Below are 17479 nucleotides of genomic sequence, written 5' to 3' on the forward strand. Positions count from 1 at the left end.
TGGACGTCTATTTTCGTCCATACGTGCACTCAGTGACGCAGAGTATAAGAAAATTCATATCAGAATATGTAAGTTTAAATATCATTCGTCTCCCTCCCGTGTGAGCCTCCGGCGAGAGACCCCGAGCGAAAGTGTCAACCGCAAATTATGGCATCATGAGATCTCAAATCCATATAAGAGAACGTAGAAGTGGCACTCACGATGTCTACCCGGGTAGTAATTACAAGCGTATGACCCACATGATCACTGATCTTGCCCAACATAGACGGTGCAATAGTCTATGAACTTGTAAAGTCGAAATGAACGTGAAGCAAATTCCAGAGTCTTGAAACAAATTTTGTTGCCAAGCTTCAAAGCGCTAAATTAGTGCGCAATCTTAGCCGAGCTCCCACGTCTGATTGCAAGCCCTCTGCGCTGCGTCAGATTATCACCACTTTCGACAAAGGCAAGTATATGAGTTGTGTAGCATGTTGATTTGGGTGCTGACAAGATGCGCAGAACAACCTTTTCGCTATGGCAGACATCAATATTTCAGCCTCAAAGTGGAGACTCATTGAAGTCGGTCGTGTCGTGCTTTTCACTAACGGCCCCAACAATGGACGGCTGGCAGTCATAGTCCAGATCATAGACCACAAGCGAGTATGTAAAATTGTCTCTCAATGATAGAGACAATGCTAAGAGCCGCAACAGGTTCTCGTCGACGGCCCGTCACACAAATTCGGGGAAGTCGTTCGCCAGTCTGCGCCCCTCAACCACATTTTGATCACCCATATCGTCATCTCAAAGATGCCGAGAGCAGCTGGACGTGGTCCTGTGGCGAAGAAGTGGGAAGAAGCTAAAGTTGATGAGCAATGGGAACAAAGTGCGTGGGCAAAAAGGAGAGACCAGCAGGACAAGAGAAAAGCTCTATCGGATTTCGAGCGATTCAAGGTCATGAGGTTAAAGAAACAGGTTAGTTACCAGTTCATGGGGCCTTTGAGGACCTTACTTTTTGCCCCGTGAGGCGTGTTGACTGATTTGGTTGATTTCCAGACACGATTCGAGGTTCGAAAAGCGCACGCGAAGGTTCGAGAGGCTGCGAAAGCATGATGGCGATGTATTTGTAGATGTCGAACGATCCATAGAGCAGGAAATCTGTGAAGTGCCATTCAAATGACGCGTCAGATGCCGCTCTGAAGGAATGCTCGTGGATCAATTCGCATTGAGCATGAGAGCCCCCATACCGCACAAATCAGGTACTCCAAGAGCCACAAGGCCACTACCTCATCCGTCCGATCCTGATCAATCCTTTAGGTTTTCATGCCTTCCTGCAATGGGGCAAATAATTAGCACGCAGATGTCATCTACTAAACGACCCCTCGCGGTTCTACGGCGACGCTTAACATTTTGACTCTCAACACAAATTAGAGTCCGACTGTCCCGTTAACCCATCAATGCCTTATGTAACAAGAGAGAGTCGTGCCAGCATCAGCTTTATATAGACAGTGCCATGATACTATTCACAATATCGTTGTCGTTTTCTTTCAGAGCTTTGACAGCTTTCTTTCTGGAGACGTTGGCTTGGCCCATGACTAGCTCAATGTCCTTTGCCTCTAGACCCGTGTCGTCCACTTCCTCCCCATCGTCTTCCTCCTCTTCTTTCTTTGCCTCTCCGCCCTCAATTGCCTTGCCCTTGTCTGCAGCGTGGTTGTGTCCGGCGTGGTCACCTGCATTGTCTGTTGGGGCCATGTTTTTAAGCGCACTGTCAGAGATCTGGGAAGATAAGTCTTCAATCTTGGCTTCACCGAAAATACTGTAGCAGCATTAACGCATTTCAATGATCATGGAACACTTGACGACGCACATCCAGGTGTTGCTTGATGGTGACTTGTAAACGTCTGGTTGATTGATGACGAACAGGATCTATGGGTCAAAGTTAACAACTTTTATGGGTCGTCTGGTGAAGCAAGCGAAAGGGTTTCAAGTAATAAGAGATTTTCGCACATTTTTCGGCCTCCTTAATGTGACCCTCGTGATACCTGGCACATGCTTCAAACCCAATTTGGCAATCGACTTCCGAGCTTTCTTTTCGTTGCGAGAATGTACTGTGACGGACGATCCTCCTGGTATGCTTTCTCCACCTTCGCCTTTTTCGGCCTCTCCTTCTTCAGAATCCGAGCTGCTTGATGCATCCTCAACATCGGCACCCTTTTTGCTTGGTTCATCATCAGGGAGCTCCTCAATGCGAGGATTCGACATCGTCTACAATTACTACGTAGACCAAATTTAGTACATGTTGTTGAAAGCCCTCGAACAATCCGCGGACGCAATCACGCATATCGCTGGGTACTACGTGAAATGCAAGGAGTTGGAGTCGATAGCAGAAATTCTGCTAGATTCAAAGATGACAGTGAAAGTTCATAAACTTACAATAGAGGCGCTGATTCTTACGCAAGTATCGACTGGCAACCTTTATGAAGACTTCCAATTTGCCAATTACCAGAACTTGTGCGCTAGTGGTTTGTTTCTCAGCCTTACGGCGGGCTCCTAAACCCTGTCTTGGCTTCCGGTCCTCTTCTCCTTCATCCAGCAGATTACGCCAGCATTAAGCAATTGGGATCTTCAACATGGCCGCCGCTGCAGTACGTATCCCTTACTTCCATTATAACGCTCACATACCCTCCGAGCTTGTCACTGACGCATCCGTAGCGCCCTGCGGCTATGAAAGTCGACTGGAACAGAATCACGTCCTCCCTCGGGCTGAAAGGTCAAACAGCAGCCTCTCTTCAGGCCTTCAAGAAACGTAATGATGACGCACGGCGAAGAGTAAATAACCTGTCGGCTCTACCTCAAACAGTGGATTTTCAGGCCTACCGCGATCAGCTCAAGAATACCACCGTGGTTGACAACATTGAGAAGGAGATGAAAAACTTCAGTCCACGAACGTATGACGTGAATAAGCAGATCAAGGCAATCGAGACTTTTGAGGTGCAGGCGGTGAAAAGCGCAGAGGAGACGAAGGAGAAGGTCGACGAGGAGTTGAAGAGTCTGCATGCTACGCTGGACAATATTGACAAGACGAGGCGATGGGAGGACATCACCACTGTAAGTGTTAAAGCTGATGATAGGCGTAAGATTAGCCTGCTGAGAGCTTGGTGATATAGGACGACGTTTTCGCGGCTAAACCAGGATGGGAAAAGAGATTTGAGAAGATGATGGAAAAGGGTATTTGGATGCCTCCAGGCTACAAAGTAAGTTGATATGCGGAAAAACCTCTGTTGTTGATTACTGACACGCTTTCGAAGGAGAAATTTGGCGATTTGTCTGTCATGTAGGCCATATTGTGCGCTTCACTTAGGGACGGGAATATCCTGAAAATACATCTCTTTGCTTCGCTCGTCTGCCTTTCGAGCTGTGTGCATCTACGGTCGAGAGTACCAACAAGACGTTTGTTCCCACAAGGAACCCTAACCAGGTTGTCACAAACAATAGTCGTTGACTATCCTTGCAATTGGGGATGGAATTGCAACACATCCCGGGTCTCCAATCTATACCAGAGAGGTTGCAACAGTCGCAGACAGCTCATACTACGGACATGATTCAACCAGCACAAGAGCTCATCGAAGGGTAAGTACAATTGCTTACATGGAATTCGTTGCCCGTCACAATTGTCACGTTGTGTACTTCAAAACCGACCAACGATTTCTGCTTCAATATCTGTTCAAGATTAAAGGCCTTCTCTAAGGTGGACTCACCTTTTTCTTGAATCCACTATGTCTTCAGTTTTCGACTCAGTAAGACATCAAGTCAAGATTCTGTTGCAATTCTTTTGAATGTGGACAGAGATAGCTATTGTCTGATTGACCAAACCAAAATAGGCTTCAAGACTGTGATTGTGGAACGCAAGTCGACCATTGCGAGCTTGCTAAGATCATCGGATTTCTCGTGCATCTTATGATCGGTATCGAATCTCATTGTCGTCCTTTGCAAGCCACTACGATCTAGACTTACACTGAGATAAACAGTATGAACACTATCGCAGATACTTTGGTCGTCTTTGACCTTTTGCGTCTAGGAGAGATACTCTGCCTACAGTATTTTCAGACAAAGTTCTTGTATCAGGACGAGGCACATTGCCTAGAATATCGTCTTGGTGGTTGAATTATATGGCACTCTGTCAGACGAGGCTGCTTTTTGCGTCAGTTTCCAGGTCAAAGCGTTTTCACCAAGGCTTCATGATCTCGAAATCTACTCTTGTTAATGTTTCGTTTGTAATATAAATGTTCACAAAATTTAGCTTGGAGGGTGGTGCTTGCCAAATGTAAAATTACAGAGTCCTAATCCTATTACATTATGCGGCATCTGGCATGTAAGGTTTCGACAGCCAGAGTTCCTAGAGGCGATCAGCCATAGAGTACATGGACGGTCTTCAGTCGCGACTGTTTCGTCGAGGAAAGCAGAAGGGCTCCACTCAACTAACTTCCTTCTTTGATTCATAATCAAATATTTGATATATAAACCACTCTATCTTGTGACTGAATGAATTGCGACATTTAGCCATCAAACGGTTGATCTGTCGCCGGCTGTTCAAATTGATTTTATCGTCCTCGGTCGCTCGTGTGAGCACAAGCATCATGAGGTCCCAGATTCTTCATTACTTTGTGACACAAAGGGGGTTTCTTCCTACCTTTTCAACCTCCAACCCGAATGATCTGGTTTTACGAAAACATCGACGAAGATGTCCGAGCAACAAATCTGTTTAACATCAAGCAAGGTTGAAATGGTCTCTTCCAACACAGTCGTGGCAATATTCTTGACTCCTCAGTACACGCACAAATACCCCAACCTTATACACTTTATAATCTTAACGTACACGATCGTGACTAATCTGATAGCCTAAATGTACAAGTTGAAGTTTGCCATATTTCTCAACACTTTTCGACATATGCAGCTCTGTCGTTCAGGCCGACAGTTACTACAGCCAGTGGTAGAATCGAGAGGGAAAGTGGATATCGAAGCAAGACGTCATGCGAAGAGCAGTATGTGTATTCTTCAAACTTACTTTCCCAACAAAAGCACTGGGTATCTTGAGGACAGGTGGCTTAAAGAGTTTGGATTGAAGAAAGGGGTTGGAAAGACTGGAAAGGTCTAAGAACTCATTGATTCCTTTGGCTTCTGAAAGCCTGACTTGATGTCGTCCAAAGGATGAGGCGACGTGAAATAATCTTTCAAGTCTTGGTAAGCGGTATGTCAAGACATTCTTAAAGAAGTAGGCTTCAATAAAAATGGAATACAGAGAAGGGGAGTAAGGGAAGGCGCTCTGGATGTATAGGCGACGAGGAAGGATCAAGATCACGCAATAAATGCATGGAACTGGCAGACTCAGCCCATGGGGCTCTTGAACAAAATGGAACTCATGGTTTTCATGAGACAAGTCTAGAGAAGCACAGTAACAGCAAAAAGGCACCGGGGTTTCCAGGCATTAGAAGTACGACAGTCATGGTTGACGTGCGACAAGGAAAAGGCGTGAGTGCTTTTGACCTCGCCAAGGTATACATATTGAAGTTGAGACAAAAGCATGACTTGGTCCCGGCACTTTGTAGTCCATCCGTGTGGCGGCTTGTCACGGGGATGTTGAGTTCACAGTATTGAAAAGGATAGTCTCTCGACCGATACCTGGCTCCGTATCGATTGAATCCGACGATAGGAGTGCTCCGGTTGTCTCTATGTGTAGGTGGTATGAGATTCGGAAGCCTCCAGCATATGAAGCAGGGTTACATCATGGAAAGGTCCCTCATCGTATGAGCAGCACCCAAGCTGTGGTGTATCATCGAAGCCAGCCGTGGGCTAAACCTGATTAGAGCATTCCTGCGATCCTGCCGCAGAATCGTCACCGCCGGCCTTAAGTCCAAGACGGCCATTGCTGAGTGCTGGGGTGGGGTTTAGTAGCGCATAAAGGGGAAAGACTTGATGACGCGCGTGGCTGGCTAGAGTAGGGTCCGATCTCATGGCTCAGTCTCCCCATGACACTGTGATCCTACTTTCCTCGCTTATCTAAGTCTACACCCGTCACTAGACTTGGCTTGGGTTAGAGACCACATACCGTTGGCAGCTGTGAAAGTTTGAGCTTGTGGATTCGTTCTGGAAGAGATAAGGTTCAACAGATATGAAATATCAAATGCAAATAGTCTTGCGTAGCTGAACATCTTGATCATTCCACTGAAGAAGCAATTGATGCAGACTTCAACAATACCTTGCAGGTGTCTTGTAGCGTGCTATTGAAATTCGAGCTTAAAATGAGCGAATGAGAACATCACATCCGAGGCCAGCCCTGGAGAGTCTCACGATCCAGCTATGGTACACATGCCAAACGAAGGTTTTCTTCCACCGCTTTCCATCCAGAAGACCAGGTGCTGGAGGTCGTCGGATAATCTATTGATACATAATCCCAATACGCGCAAAAATGCACAAAACAAACACCAACCGCAAACAGGCAAGAAGGACTTGAACGCCGTCCATATGCTTTTCCCTTCCTTCGCAATGCATCGCTCAAACCACTGTTACTTCGGCCATGACATTTAACCAAAAAATGACTTGGCCGTTATTTGCCGGGGGTCTTTGGTGGTGCTGTCCACTGCTTCAGCATGTTGTCGATGGCCCTCGTCCACTCGGCCACACATGCGGTGGCCAATTTGTCCACGTTAGCGGTGTTCGGGGTCTTTCCGCCCCACATAGCAGGCTTGGTAGCTAGCTGACGCGCATGCTTTTTGATGAGTGATCTGTTCCAGAAATTTCGTTAGTATCTGAGGGCGACAGAAGCGTTTCTTGGAAAATAAGAATGGCCACCGATGAGGATGGCCTTCGGACTTACTCATTCTTTATCTTCGACAGGATGAGCCAGCAATAGTTCCAACTCTTAGTACTCGCAGGATCTCCAATGACTTGCCACTTGGCCTCATCAAGGCATTCAGAGCTGAAGGGGTAATTCTTGGTCATGCCTCTCAGCTCGCTGAGTAAGTTGTTGGAGTTGACGTAGTGTGCCCAGCCGGTGGTTAAGGCTTCGATGACATCTTTCGAGCCATCACCGTTGAGTGACTTTTCGATCCGGCGAAGTTCAGTCAACGTGTTGACGCGGTGGGTGCGCAATGTACGGAGCATTTGGTCTTTGTCGGCCTAAGAGATCAATAACCCGATTAGTAATTGTGCAGGTTTTCCCAAGTTCTGATAGTGAAGAGATAAGACGATCGTGGTAAAGCGCCGGGCTACCAAGCTTCTAGCGTAGGGTGGCTGCTCGGGAACAATTTGGAAGCGAATGGTACCCTCACAACATCACGTTGTAAGCTTGCTTCTACCAGACTTGCTGGCGCAGGCTCCCTTCTTATAATGAAAAAAAAGACGCAAATGCCAATGACAAATAATTGGTAAAGACTTACCGAACTAACCCCCTTTTGATTACTCATTCTGAATGAAGCCGTGTTCTGTGCCGACCTTGGTGAACTGTACGCTGAACTGCTCTGTGATGACGAAGAGTACGTTGACATATTTTCCTCAAGAGGTGATGGAGGATTTGCAGTAGAAATGAAAGGAGCTGACCTTGCCTCTGCGCGTGATGCGTGTGAGGATCGTTGGCGTGGTATGGGGTTTTCTTCTTGTGCGTAGGGCGAGATGTATGCCTTTTCGGTGTTCGTCAAGTTCGAGAAGTATCTGGTACTTGGCGTCTCTGTTGTCTGCAAATAAAGCGAGCTTGTAGAGGTGTAGGTTGGGGAATTCGAAGTCGACGTGGTAGGTGAAGTCTCTGAAGATTGATAGTCCATTTTGAATGGGAAGATAGCCAGATATATATCTTCAATCGGCAAACCCAGAATATTCGGAAACAAAGATGAATGTGCTAGCGGCGAGCTTAGAGCGGTTCAACAACTTCGATTAGCGTGAATCTTCCCAAGATCTTGAGATGCGTAGGGCAGGGCCTGCTGCCTGACAAACGATTGCAAAGAGACTGATTGAGATAGCTTAGAAGTAGAGAAATGTTTAAAAAGTTGAAACTCGAACCGTAGGAGGTGTGATATTAATGATTACTATGCATGGAAGAAGCGTAGCAAGTGAGGCATTGCAAGATGCTGTAACTCCAAGGAACGGACTCTTGACCCTCACAGGACTGACAGGTCCCTTATACTGGGTCATGAGTATCAGTGTCAGGTTAAGCTCTGACATGACTCCGTGGTTTTTGGGATAAGAAGTGAAGACCCCGTCTTGGAAGTAAACGGTCATGTCAGCACAGCTCTCACAAGCTACAAGCCACAAGCACCGTATTGCATTACTCTTGCGATCTCTCACTGATTGGGCAACGATTTAGCTGCCGAGATCCCTATGGAGGTGAGAACGCTGATGAGGCGCGCAGCCGCACACGTGGCTAGGATGTCGAGTAGAGGGTGAGCCCTATGACGGACGTCACCCACGGGCTAGACCAAAGGCAGGCCCGGCGAGCTCTGTCTCACGTGCTGTAAAGTAATCTGATATTTCTAGGGCTGACAACTAGAAGGAGACTTGCAGATTCCCATGAGGTAATCCGGAAGGATACTGGATCTGGCAGGCGTAAGCCGAGCGGCGCCGGGACTAGCTTCATCGAGCACAGATGACATTTCAAAAGGGGTAATTCTGATACTCCTGCGTCCAAAACTGTCGTCAGGGTTGAGCAATGTGTGTCTGAATAAGTTAGAAAGAAAAGATCCAAAATTTGTCAAATCGCGAGCGGCCTTGGCGCGGCTGCGGCTCCACCCAAAAATAGCCCGTACTCTAAATCTTTAGCTTGTTTAGCAAAAATTCAAAATAGCAATCTGCTTCCCAAGCTTTCCACACCTCAAATGTCAGCATACATTTTCGTCCTTCAACCAAGTCAATCCTTTCCAGGGCGCAGTCGTTCCTTGCCTGTTCACTGACTGAATATTGAAGGTGTAAGCAATGATCATGATCATAATCATTGTTGCGACGATGAAAAGCTTGGAGACAGACCGTGCGGCGTGTGATGTACTTGTCTAATGAGTTCACCAGTGCTTACCCCTGATGTCTGTATGAAAAGGCATCTGAGCTCTCAACACCCCTGTCGGCTCATAGGTACTGCAGCCGCAGAACCTAGAGGCGTTAGCTTTGTGGGCTGGCGGGTTACAATATGCGGATCTGACGTTGGATCATCCATGATGAAGCGGTGCTTATACCCATAGGCGATAGCGCGAGGTCATTGGCTAAACATTGTTCTCTCCTTGATGCAATTGGCGGATGGCTTGAGACTACTTCGGTGCTCCGGGCGCGAACGCAGAAGATTGGGGTACAATGATGATACCCTAACCTGCAACGCAACCTTCACCGATGCCAGGAAGACCGTGGCCTGTCTCGACGTCCTGCACTTGCCCCACAAGATCTAATGCAGAGCCACCACCTCGACTGAGCCTCCTCGGGTTGAAAACAAATAATCTGTTGAGAGCCTGGTTTGCCAGCGTGGCGACGCCATCTCGAAAGGTCTCAAAATCAGCACAAACGTTGTCCCAAGCCGCCGTCAGTACTTCACCAGCAACTTCGAAAATGCTCCATATAGCATTCAGCACGAAAGCCTGTACGTAAGAGATATAGCCGTTTGTCTGCAGTCGGAAGATTGTTGTGACAGCAATGTATTCAGCTACCGCAGTTGCTGTCAAGATGTAGACTTGCTGGTCTACTGTGATATTTGCTGCTGACCCCGGGTGCGCAACACCAACGTGCAAACCAGTCCACCCAACAACAGCGGTACTCACTCCAGCTAGGATATACGCGACCCAGAACCCTTCCAAGTCTTGACTGTGCCAACCATCGTACGTGAGCACTCGTCCACCATTTGGTGTAGGCTTGCAGAGAATGTTGTTTAATTTGTCGCTGATCGAGCGTTGGAAAATATCGGCTCTATACACCGTATACTCAGCCAATCTATTTGGTGGAAGTCGAAGTTGTTGAGCAAGATCACCAAGGGATCCATTGGTGATTTCTTCGCCGCTGGGAGCCGTCCAGTCTCCAAGCAAAATGTCCGCGCACAGCCATGCAGGGAGCCTGAGGTCATATCCATATCCACTGTTATTGTAGAATGACTTGAATTCCCTTTGTGAAAGACCACTCATGGGTTTGGAATTACTGGGCACGATTCCAAGCTTTTTATTGTTAGTGTTTACACCGTTCTGTCCAAGACTTGGTTATTACCGGGTGCGCCGCTGCGGGTTCCTCATAGTAGGATGTCTGAATGGAGACCGTCTCATCTGCAAAGGTGTTGTCCTTCCCCATGAGATCACCGATCGACATGCCATAATTGCTTGCAACGGCGACGGATGAGAGTCTATAGACTATACTGATAGCTGTCAAAATTCGCATCGTTAAGCGATCTGTGATTGATATGTTATTTGAGAGACTCCTTCGTTACAATCTGAGTCTAAAGAGACTACGACATATCAACAAGCACTTCCCCTTTTCCATCGTCATCCAGAGCCTTGCTTACGATGGAGCTTAGGTAAGTAGTATGAAAACGACAAGGCCTATAAGCGATCTTCCGAGATCTGGCAGGCAATCGTGGAGCAAATGAGACTTTTCAATATAGGGAACGACGTACGGGGCAAGGCAATTGATTTTTGAATGAGATATTTCACTGGTCTAACATGGGTCTAGTTCTCAATCTCAACCACATAGAGACACCTCAAAGGATGCTTGTAAGCCAAATGAGAATGTGAGACGACAACGTATCGCATATCTAAGATTTCAATAGGACGTATCTGCGATCCGTTCCTCTCAAAAGTAAGCCACGAGATTTGATGTTGCGGTCTCTATTTTGTATTAGCTCTATATTTTACGATGCAAGATCGAGCGTTCACAGCTTTGCAAAATGCCGCAATCCGAGAATCAGAAGGGCATGGCTGATCAAGTGGATGAGATACAAAGACAAGCGTTATGACAGTCACCGCGCATAAATGTCGTTCAGATGGCTTTACCGTCTGACACGCACGTTGACTAAGGTGCTTACATGTCAGCGTATCAAATCAGAAATGATTTAGTCTTCGAGCCCCACATCAGCTTTTGAAAGAACATTGTCACATCTTCTACGGACAATTAGACAGAGAACATAACCTGTGCTCTGAGTGCGTCGACCGCTCTGAGCTCGGACCTTGTCTGCCTCCTGCGAGCGATTGGGTAACGCCCATCCTACGGTCTCTCCGAGCCTCACAATATGATTCATACAGTCTTAGCCGCGCCTCATGTTCACCAGATCTCGCCAAGTCGTCGATCCGATTCGGATGAAGGGCATTGATTCAGATCTGGCCATTTGGATTTGCTGTCATTTTCAAATACCATCAGAAGCCAAACTCTAGCCACCTGAACCCTTCCCCCTGAATCTGAATCATCATGTAAATGGCAATGGCGAATAGTGAAGGAAAGGCGAAGGCTAGCTTGTTAGGAAAGCCTTCTTTCCTTGGCGAGTGATCGATGTCATCGTCCAAGAAGCAGTTGACGATGGCTACCAGGCTCAAAGCCTTGCCTCGGGACACTTATCCTGACTCCCTAGGGACTATTCATAGCACTGCCAACGTATTAGATTCGATGTCGACTCGCGAGAAAAGCATCGTTGCCCACTCGACATGGCGATGCAGACTGCTCTGCTAGCCCTCTTGTCGGATCGTAGCGCGAGTGCTGCAATGAGATCAAAGTTTACGGGTATTGCAAACAAGACATCTGGTGGACTGGTGGACTGGAACTGGTAGTAAGAACTCCATACGCTTGCACTATCCAGCATACCATCTCTTCACCCATCCGACCTACTCTCTCCTCGTCCTTGAAATCGAGAATTAGCCAATCTTTCTACCGAGTACCTGGTTTTCATCCACTACCTATTATCTTGGCCTGCTCTCTATTATTCGCGCCCTCTTATTCGCTCAATGTAGCCGCTAGAACCGTCGGCAGGCAAATGTATGTCTCTATGTTCTAAGTTTAGTATAAATCGGAGCATTGCTTCATTACGCATTTGGGCGTTGTCCTAAACGCTCTAAAACACATAGCGATCAGTGCTACTAATAATTACCTTCTTATGATTTGAGACTCAACATTGGCTTTTCACAGTGTGGTGGTTTAGCTTTGCTGCGCTCTACAATCCATGAGAGAACAAGATAAGGTTGCAAGTCATCAAGAGTCTATCTATAGGCAGTAGTAAGAGACTCTTCAATCATGCTTTAATGTAAACCATCAATACACAGAGTTGACCACTGAAGTTTCGTGGTCATTTGAATCAAACAATTCAAAGGGAACGAATATTTGATGAGGATGGGGATCGTGAACGTTGTTTTGATCTACTACCGACCTTCCATTACCTTACAAAGTTATGACAGATCGATCGATCTATGAAAGCCAAGGGCCAGCAGGTACACTCTGTTTCGAAGTCTTTTCGGATCTCGCGCGCATGCAGCTCAGATTTACCGAGCGGAATTCTTGGGTGGCTCTGTTCCTGGTCCTTCAGGTGTGACATACGCCTATAAAGTCCCAGTGTCAATCAGGTTTGAAGCAAGGAAGGCCTCTCTCGCTGGATATGACATCGAAGAGGAGCATTCATACCTTCGTCATACCTCCGTCGACAGTGAAATCAGTCCCATTAACAAAGCTGCTCTCATCGCTGGCAAGGAAGAGAACAGCCTGCGCCTGCTCAATAGCCTCACCAAATCGTCCCGTGGGAAAATGAACCTCCCGTCGATTTCGTTTGGCGGCATCATCACCGAGCCAATCCTGTAGCAGAGGTGTACTTATACATCAACAATCATCAGCATGACTTCTCACAGGACGTATTACGATCTATCGGGACATTGGAAAGGTAAAGCTCGGAACACTTACTTCAAAGGCGCCGGGCAAAGTGCATTGAATCTGATTCCCTCCCTCGCATGCACAATTGCCAGTTCTCTGGTCATCGCTAAAACCGCCCCTTTACTTGCTGTGTACGCCAATTGAGGCGTCGCACTGCCTACCATCGCAACAACGCTTGCTGTGTTAATAATACTGCCCTTCCTCTTCCCATGCTTCCGCATGCTCAGTACTGCATGCTTGCTCCCAAACCATACGCCTTTTACGTTGATATTGTGCGTGAGGTCCCAGATTTTCTCAGGTGTTTCGATGGCGTCAGCGTCGTCGGCATGCATTATTCCAGCGTTGTTGTACATTATGTCGACGCCACCCCATGATTCAAGATGGGAGACTACGGCTTCAACGTCCTTCTCCGATGACACGTCGCACTTGACGATTTCGAGCTTTGTGGTGAGGGAGGGGAATATGGAGCGGACTTTCTCAATGGCTTTCTCAAGAGCGGGTGGAGAGATATCAGACATGAGAACATTGGCGCCTTCTCGTACGAAAAGAATGGCTGTTTCAAGGCCAATCCCACTGTAGGATCCGTGATATCAGTGTTTCGAAAGAGGGAACATGATGAAGTGAGGCTGCGGGAGATCGCGAACACAATAAAGTCGTTATCGAGAAATAGAAGAACAAATCGACATCTCAATATCTGACACGCATGTAATGACAAGCTACAAGTTTCGGAGTCTAGAAGGTGGCGACAGTAGAATCTAGCCTTTATTTTCCCACGGAGGAAATCATGATCTAGCAGCTACTGAATGATGGAACTACTCACCCAGCGGCGCCGGTGATGATTGCATTCTTCCCTTCAAGACGGCCAGGTCTGGATGAGTTGGACATATCTCACGCCTGCCTCTTCAGTGAGCAGTCGGCAGAGCTAGAATAATGAATGAGAGTGAGCGAAGTTGAATGATGTTCGCAAAGCAGACTTACACTAAACTTTGATCAAATTAGATCCATATGGTCAACAGACTATCGTTAAGGTATCTCAAAAATGGTTCGCTGGCCAGAATAAGAGCGCTTTGGGAATTGCATTCTCAATCACGAATGCGTAGCTGTCAGATTAGCTTTATTATATTCTAGGGATTCCTGGAAGCGACTCCCTCGGTCCTTTGCAGACCCCAATTTGGAAGCTTGCAAATGTTCCAATGACAGCTCAGGGCCGTAGAAGTCCCTTGGGATTGTCGGCAAGCTTTCTGAGTCATTTGTGAGAGCGATAGACCGGCACTCCAAAGACTTGTTGCAAATAGCCCGTAATGGTGTCCTCTACCGCCTTGGAAGTGAAGGCTTCCGACTTGCCACAGATTCTCGAGAATGATACGAAAGTCAAAGTCGCTGGCTTCGACATTGATGGCATACTACGTGGTAAGCTGATGGCGAAGCAAAAGTTTCTCTCCATAGCAGAGGACGGATTCGGCTTTTGCTCCGTTATCTTTGGCTGGGATATGCATGACCAGACCTATTTCAGAGAACTCAAAATATCGAACGCAGAGAACGGCTACCGAGACATCATTGCTGTGCCTGACCTCAACAGCTTCAGAAGGATACCATGGGAAGCTGACGTCCCTTTCTTCCTGGTCAGCTTCATGGATCCTGATCATGGAGGGCCGCTTAGTGCATGCCCGAGGGGATTGTTGAAGTCCGTAACAAATCGCGTGCAGAGTAAGAGCTGGAGAGCAATGGCTGGAGGTGAGCAGTCCCTATATCGGACTGTAGGGTGAGCAGGTGGTACATTTGAGCTCCTGCTCGTTCTGTTGACCGAAGAAGCTGATCTCTGGTGCAAGCCGAGTACGAATTCTTCCAATTCCGAGCACCCCCAGATTCGGATGATGTACCTTCCAAGCAAACACCGCCGTCCGCAGCGAAATACTTGAAAAACAATCCCGTCAACAGTTTACCGTCCTTGACAGAGGGTATGTTTGGATACAGTCTGACCCGCCCAGTGCACAATCAAGACTACTACTATGGTGTCTTTGATACGTGTGGAAAGTTCAAATGCGGGATTGAGGGGTGGCACACCGAAAGCGGGCCTGGTGTCTTTGAAGCCGTATGCTAGTCCCATAGCCTCGACGAGTATGTTCACGACTGAAAATCGTACAGGCACTAGAGTTTGATGAAATCCAGCAGATGGCTGACAAGGCTGGGCTTTTCAAGTTTGTCTTCTCGGAATGATTTCACTTGGAGCACGCGCTAATGAGTGAAGGTACGTTGTGAAATCAGTAGGAACTAGATACGGCATCACACCTTGCTTCATGGCAAAGCCTCGTGAGGGGTTGCCGGGTAATTCCGGCCACATACATGTATCTCTTGTGGACAAATCCGGCAACAACCTCTTTTATCGCCGTGAGAAAGATTTGAAGCCTCCATTTGAGGGCCTGGCATACGTTTCGGATATTGGACGGCAATTTCTGGCTGGACTGCTTGATGGGCTGCCGGACATCATGCCTATCGTTGCACCAACCATCAATTCTTACAAGCGACTTGTCGAAAACTTCTGGGCCCCCGTGACGGTATCCTGGGGTCTGGAACACCGTGCAGCGTCGATACGGCTCATTGCACCACCCACAGGTAGCGCCAAGGCAACTAGATTTGAAGTCAGGGTTGCTGGCGCAGATGCTAATCCCTTCCTCGTCTTAGCTGCAGTACTCGGGCTTGGATGGAGAGGGGTGGAAAAGAAAATGGCGATCAAGACGCCCCCCTTAGGCAAAGGAGAGGATGTAGGAGGGGCATCTGATCAGGGACTGAGACTGGCCAAGTCATTGAAAGAGGCAACGACGCAGATGATGCGGGAAGGCAGCGTGGCCAGGGAAGTCTTTGGGAACGATTTTGTGGAACATTTTGGAGGAACAAGAGAGCATGAGATTCGTCTGTGGGATGAAGCTGTGACGGACTGGTAAGACAGTACCTCCGAGCGATACTGCTGATTTGAGGTAGGCTAACAATTTTTAGGGAAGTGAGGAGATATATTGAGACCGTTTAGGCGATACATGACACAGACCTGTACTCATACGGTGGCGTCCCCTAGAATCCTTCATTGGCTCGAACAGCATTGCTCCCAAGGTAGTCTACAATGGTGAAGCTGATCCTACCTACACGGAAAGGGCGCCATTGAAGCAGTGTTCTTACTGGATCCAATGTTCGCTTGTGAGTGCAACATGGACCTCACCTACCGCAGGCTACTCGAAGCTTCTAGTGGCACTAACAAAGAACACCGTAACGAGTCTGCGGTTGCCTGCACTGTCTACCGATCAATTTGGAGCATCTTTCGCAATATTGGCAGACTTCATCTTCCGGCTTGCTGATCCGGCTGCACGAGCCGACCAATCACCACTATGACATCACTGTCCCTTCGCTGGCGTCCCCACCATTTTTGATATACTTATTTCCTCTGTCCGTTTCTGTCATAGAAATCCTTTCAATGCAACCTTGTGAGGCTTTTTGAACACAGCTGTTGATCTGGAAAGACTGTGACATCTAGACAACCAGAGACTTCACCAGATTTCAATAGGCTATCTTCAAAGATACAATGGCGCAACAACCTAGCGAGGTTGTCCTCGCTGAACAATTCTGAATTCAACGACTGACGTTTATCGCACAGGCCTGCTGCACTGTTCCTCCCGCTCAAGTCGACAACTACAAAGCGAAAGGCAAATACTTCGATCTCAGTGACGGAATGAAATGCTGTGCGTGCCCCTTTTCGTCAATTGAACCTTGGGTGCCACACTCATGCTTATGTCGTAGACGCGACTGGCCCCTCCGACGCCACCTCTGCTATCCTTATCATCTATGATGTCTTTGGCTACTCAGATCAAGCGATACAGGGAGCTGACATCCTCGCACATGCCGATGGGCCCGACCATCAGTACCGCGTCTTCATGCCCGACTTCTTCTACGGTAAACCGCTAGCCTTGGAGGTTTTCCCTCCCAACACGGAGGAGAAACAGAAGCAATTTGGTGATTTCTTTGCCGGACCAGCGGAGCCTGGGATGACTTCCAAAAAGGTTCTAGATCTGGTCAAAGAGATCGGTGGCACTTCTGAAGGGAAGGGTATCCAGAAATGGGGCAGCCTGGGAGCGTGCTGGGGAGGCAAGGTAGGCGCAACAAACAAATTTATAGAAGTGCAAAGCTGAATAGCGCGCCTTCGCGACAGATCGTTTCCCTAACCGCCCAATCTGGCACCCCCTTCAGTGTGGGCGCCGAGGTACATCCGGCGATGATTGATCCCAATGATGCCAAGGGCATTCAGATTCCAGTGTGCATGCTGGCGTCTGGAGACGAAGATAAGGAGGCCGTGCAGAAGTGGAAGGAGGCGCATCCGGGGGAGAACCATGTAGAGACTTTTGAGGATCAGGTCCATGGCTGGATGGGTGCTAGAGGTGACTTAAAGGACGCGCGGGTGAAAGCAGAATATGAGAGAGGCTATAAGACTTTGTTGGAGTTTTACCATAAATATCTATAGTCCTACGGGCGTTTCTTTCGCAGCAGATCTGGACCTGAAGCGCAAGAAAAGGGCAGACGATTTTTAGCAAATGGGAAATAAAATTCTTAAGATTCATTCTGCAAATCAAGTTGGTAAAAGATGCACGCCGCATACATCATT

General features: G+C 47.7%; 9 protein-coding genes across 9 annotated transcripts; 4 read left to right on the forward strand and 5 right to left on the reverse strand.

Moving 5' to 3' along the window:
* Positions 1-513: 513 nt before the first annotated feature.
* KY384_006428 (uncharacterized protein) lies at positions 514-1089 on the forward strand (the record flags this gene model as incomplete). The annotated part of the gene is made up of 3 exons (XM_044814924.1): positions 514-639; positions 691-951; positions 1033-1089. 3 exons carry the CDS (start codon positions 514-516, stop codon positions 1087-1089), a joined length of 444 nt encoding a protein of 147 aa, XP_044668024.1.
* Positions 1090-1473: 384 nt separating this feature from the next.
* Positions 1474-2238, reverse strand: EGD2 (GAL4 enhancer protein; the record flags this gene model as incomplete). The annotated part of the gene is made up of 3 exons (XM_044814925.1): positions 1474-1792; positions 1844-1902; positions 1984-2238. 3 exons carry the CDS (start codon positions 2236-2238, stop codon positions 1474-1476), a joined length of 633 nt encoding a protein of 210 aa, XP_044668025.1.
* Positions 2239-2700: 462 nt separating this feature from the next.
* Positions 2701-3314, forward strand: ATP7 (ATP synthase d subunit; the record flags this gene model as incomplete). Its single annotated transcript, XM_044814926.1, has 3 exons — positions 2701-3084; positions 3144-3230; positions 3285-3314. The coding sequence occupies 3 exons, from the start codon at positions 2701-2703 to the stop codon at positions 3312-3314; spliced, it is 501 nt and encodes a 166-aa protein (XP_044668026.1).
* A 3266-nt stretch (positions 3315-6580) lies between these two features.
* On the reverse strand, positions 6581-7137 carry KY384_006431 (uncharacterized protein; the record flags this gene model as incomplete). The annotated part of the gene is made up of 2 exons (XM_044814927.1): positions 6581-6758; positions 6851-7137. 2 exons carry the CDS (start codon positions 7135-7137, stop codon positions 6581-6583), a joined length of 465 nt encoding a protein of 154 aa, XP_044668027.1.
* Positions 7138-8498: 1361 nt separating this feature from the next.
* Positions 8499-8957, reverse strand: KY384_006432 (uncharacterized protein; the record flags this gene model as incomplete). The annotated part of the gene is made up of 2 exons (XM_044814928.1): positions 8499-8682; positions 8917-8957. 2 exons carry the CDS (start codon positions 8955-8957, stop codon positions 8499-8501), a joined length of 225 nt encoding a protein of 74 aa, XP_044668028.1.
* A 360-nt stretch (positions 8958-9317) lies between these two features.
* Positions 9318-10368, reverse strand: KY384_006433 (uncharacterized protein; the record flags this gene model as incomplete). The annotated part of the gene is made up of 2 exons (XM_044814929.1): positions 9318-10178; positions 10201-10368. 2 exons carry the CDS (start codon positions 10366-10368, stop codon positions 9318-9320), a joined length of 1029 nt encoding a protein of 342 aa, XP_044668029.1.
* A 2492-nt stretch (positions 10369-12860) lies between these two features.
* On the reverse strand, positions 12861-13719 carry KY384_006434 (uncharacterized protein; the record flags this gene model as incomplete). Its single annotated transcript, XM_044814930.1, has 2 exons — positions 12861-13407; positions 13655-13719. 2 exons carry the CDS (start codon positions 13717-13719, stop codon positions 12861-12863), a joined length of 612 nt encoding a protein of 203 aa, XP_044668030.1.
* Positions 13720-14135: 416 nt separating this feature from the next.
* Positions 14136-15051, forward strand: KY384_006435 (uncharacterized protein; the record flags this gene model as incomplete). The annotated part of the gene is made up of 3 exons (XM_044814931.1): positions 14136-14568; positions 14664-14926; positions 14980-15051. The coding sequence occupies 3 exons, from the start codon at positions 14136-14138 to the stop codon at positions 15049-15051; spliced, it is 768 nt and encodes a 255-aa protein (XP_044668031.1).
* Positions 15052-15131: 80 nt separating this feature from the next.
* KY384_006436 (uncharacterized protein) lies at positions 15132-17338 on the forward strand (the record flags this gene model as incomplete). The annotated part of the gene is made up of 3 exons (XM_044814932.1): positions 15132-15744; positions 16621-16970; positions 17030-17338. 3 exons carry the CDS (start codon positions 15132-15134, stop codon positions 17336-17338), a joined length of 1272 nt encoding a protein of 423 aa, XP_044668032.1.
* Between the last annotated feature and the right edge of the window lie 141 nt (positions 17339-17479).

Source organism: Bacidia gigantensis (assembly GCF_019456465.1).
Source record: "Bacidia gigantensis strain McMullin 20006 chromosome Unknown contig_249, whole genome shotgun sequence".
Classification (NCBI taxonomy): domain Eukaryota; kingdom Fungi; phylum Ascomycota; class Lecanoromycetes; order Lecanorales; family Ramalinaceae; genus Bacidia; species Bacidia gigantensis.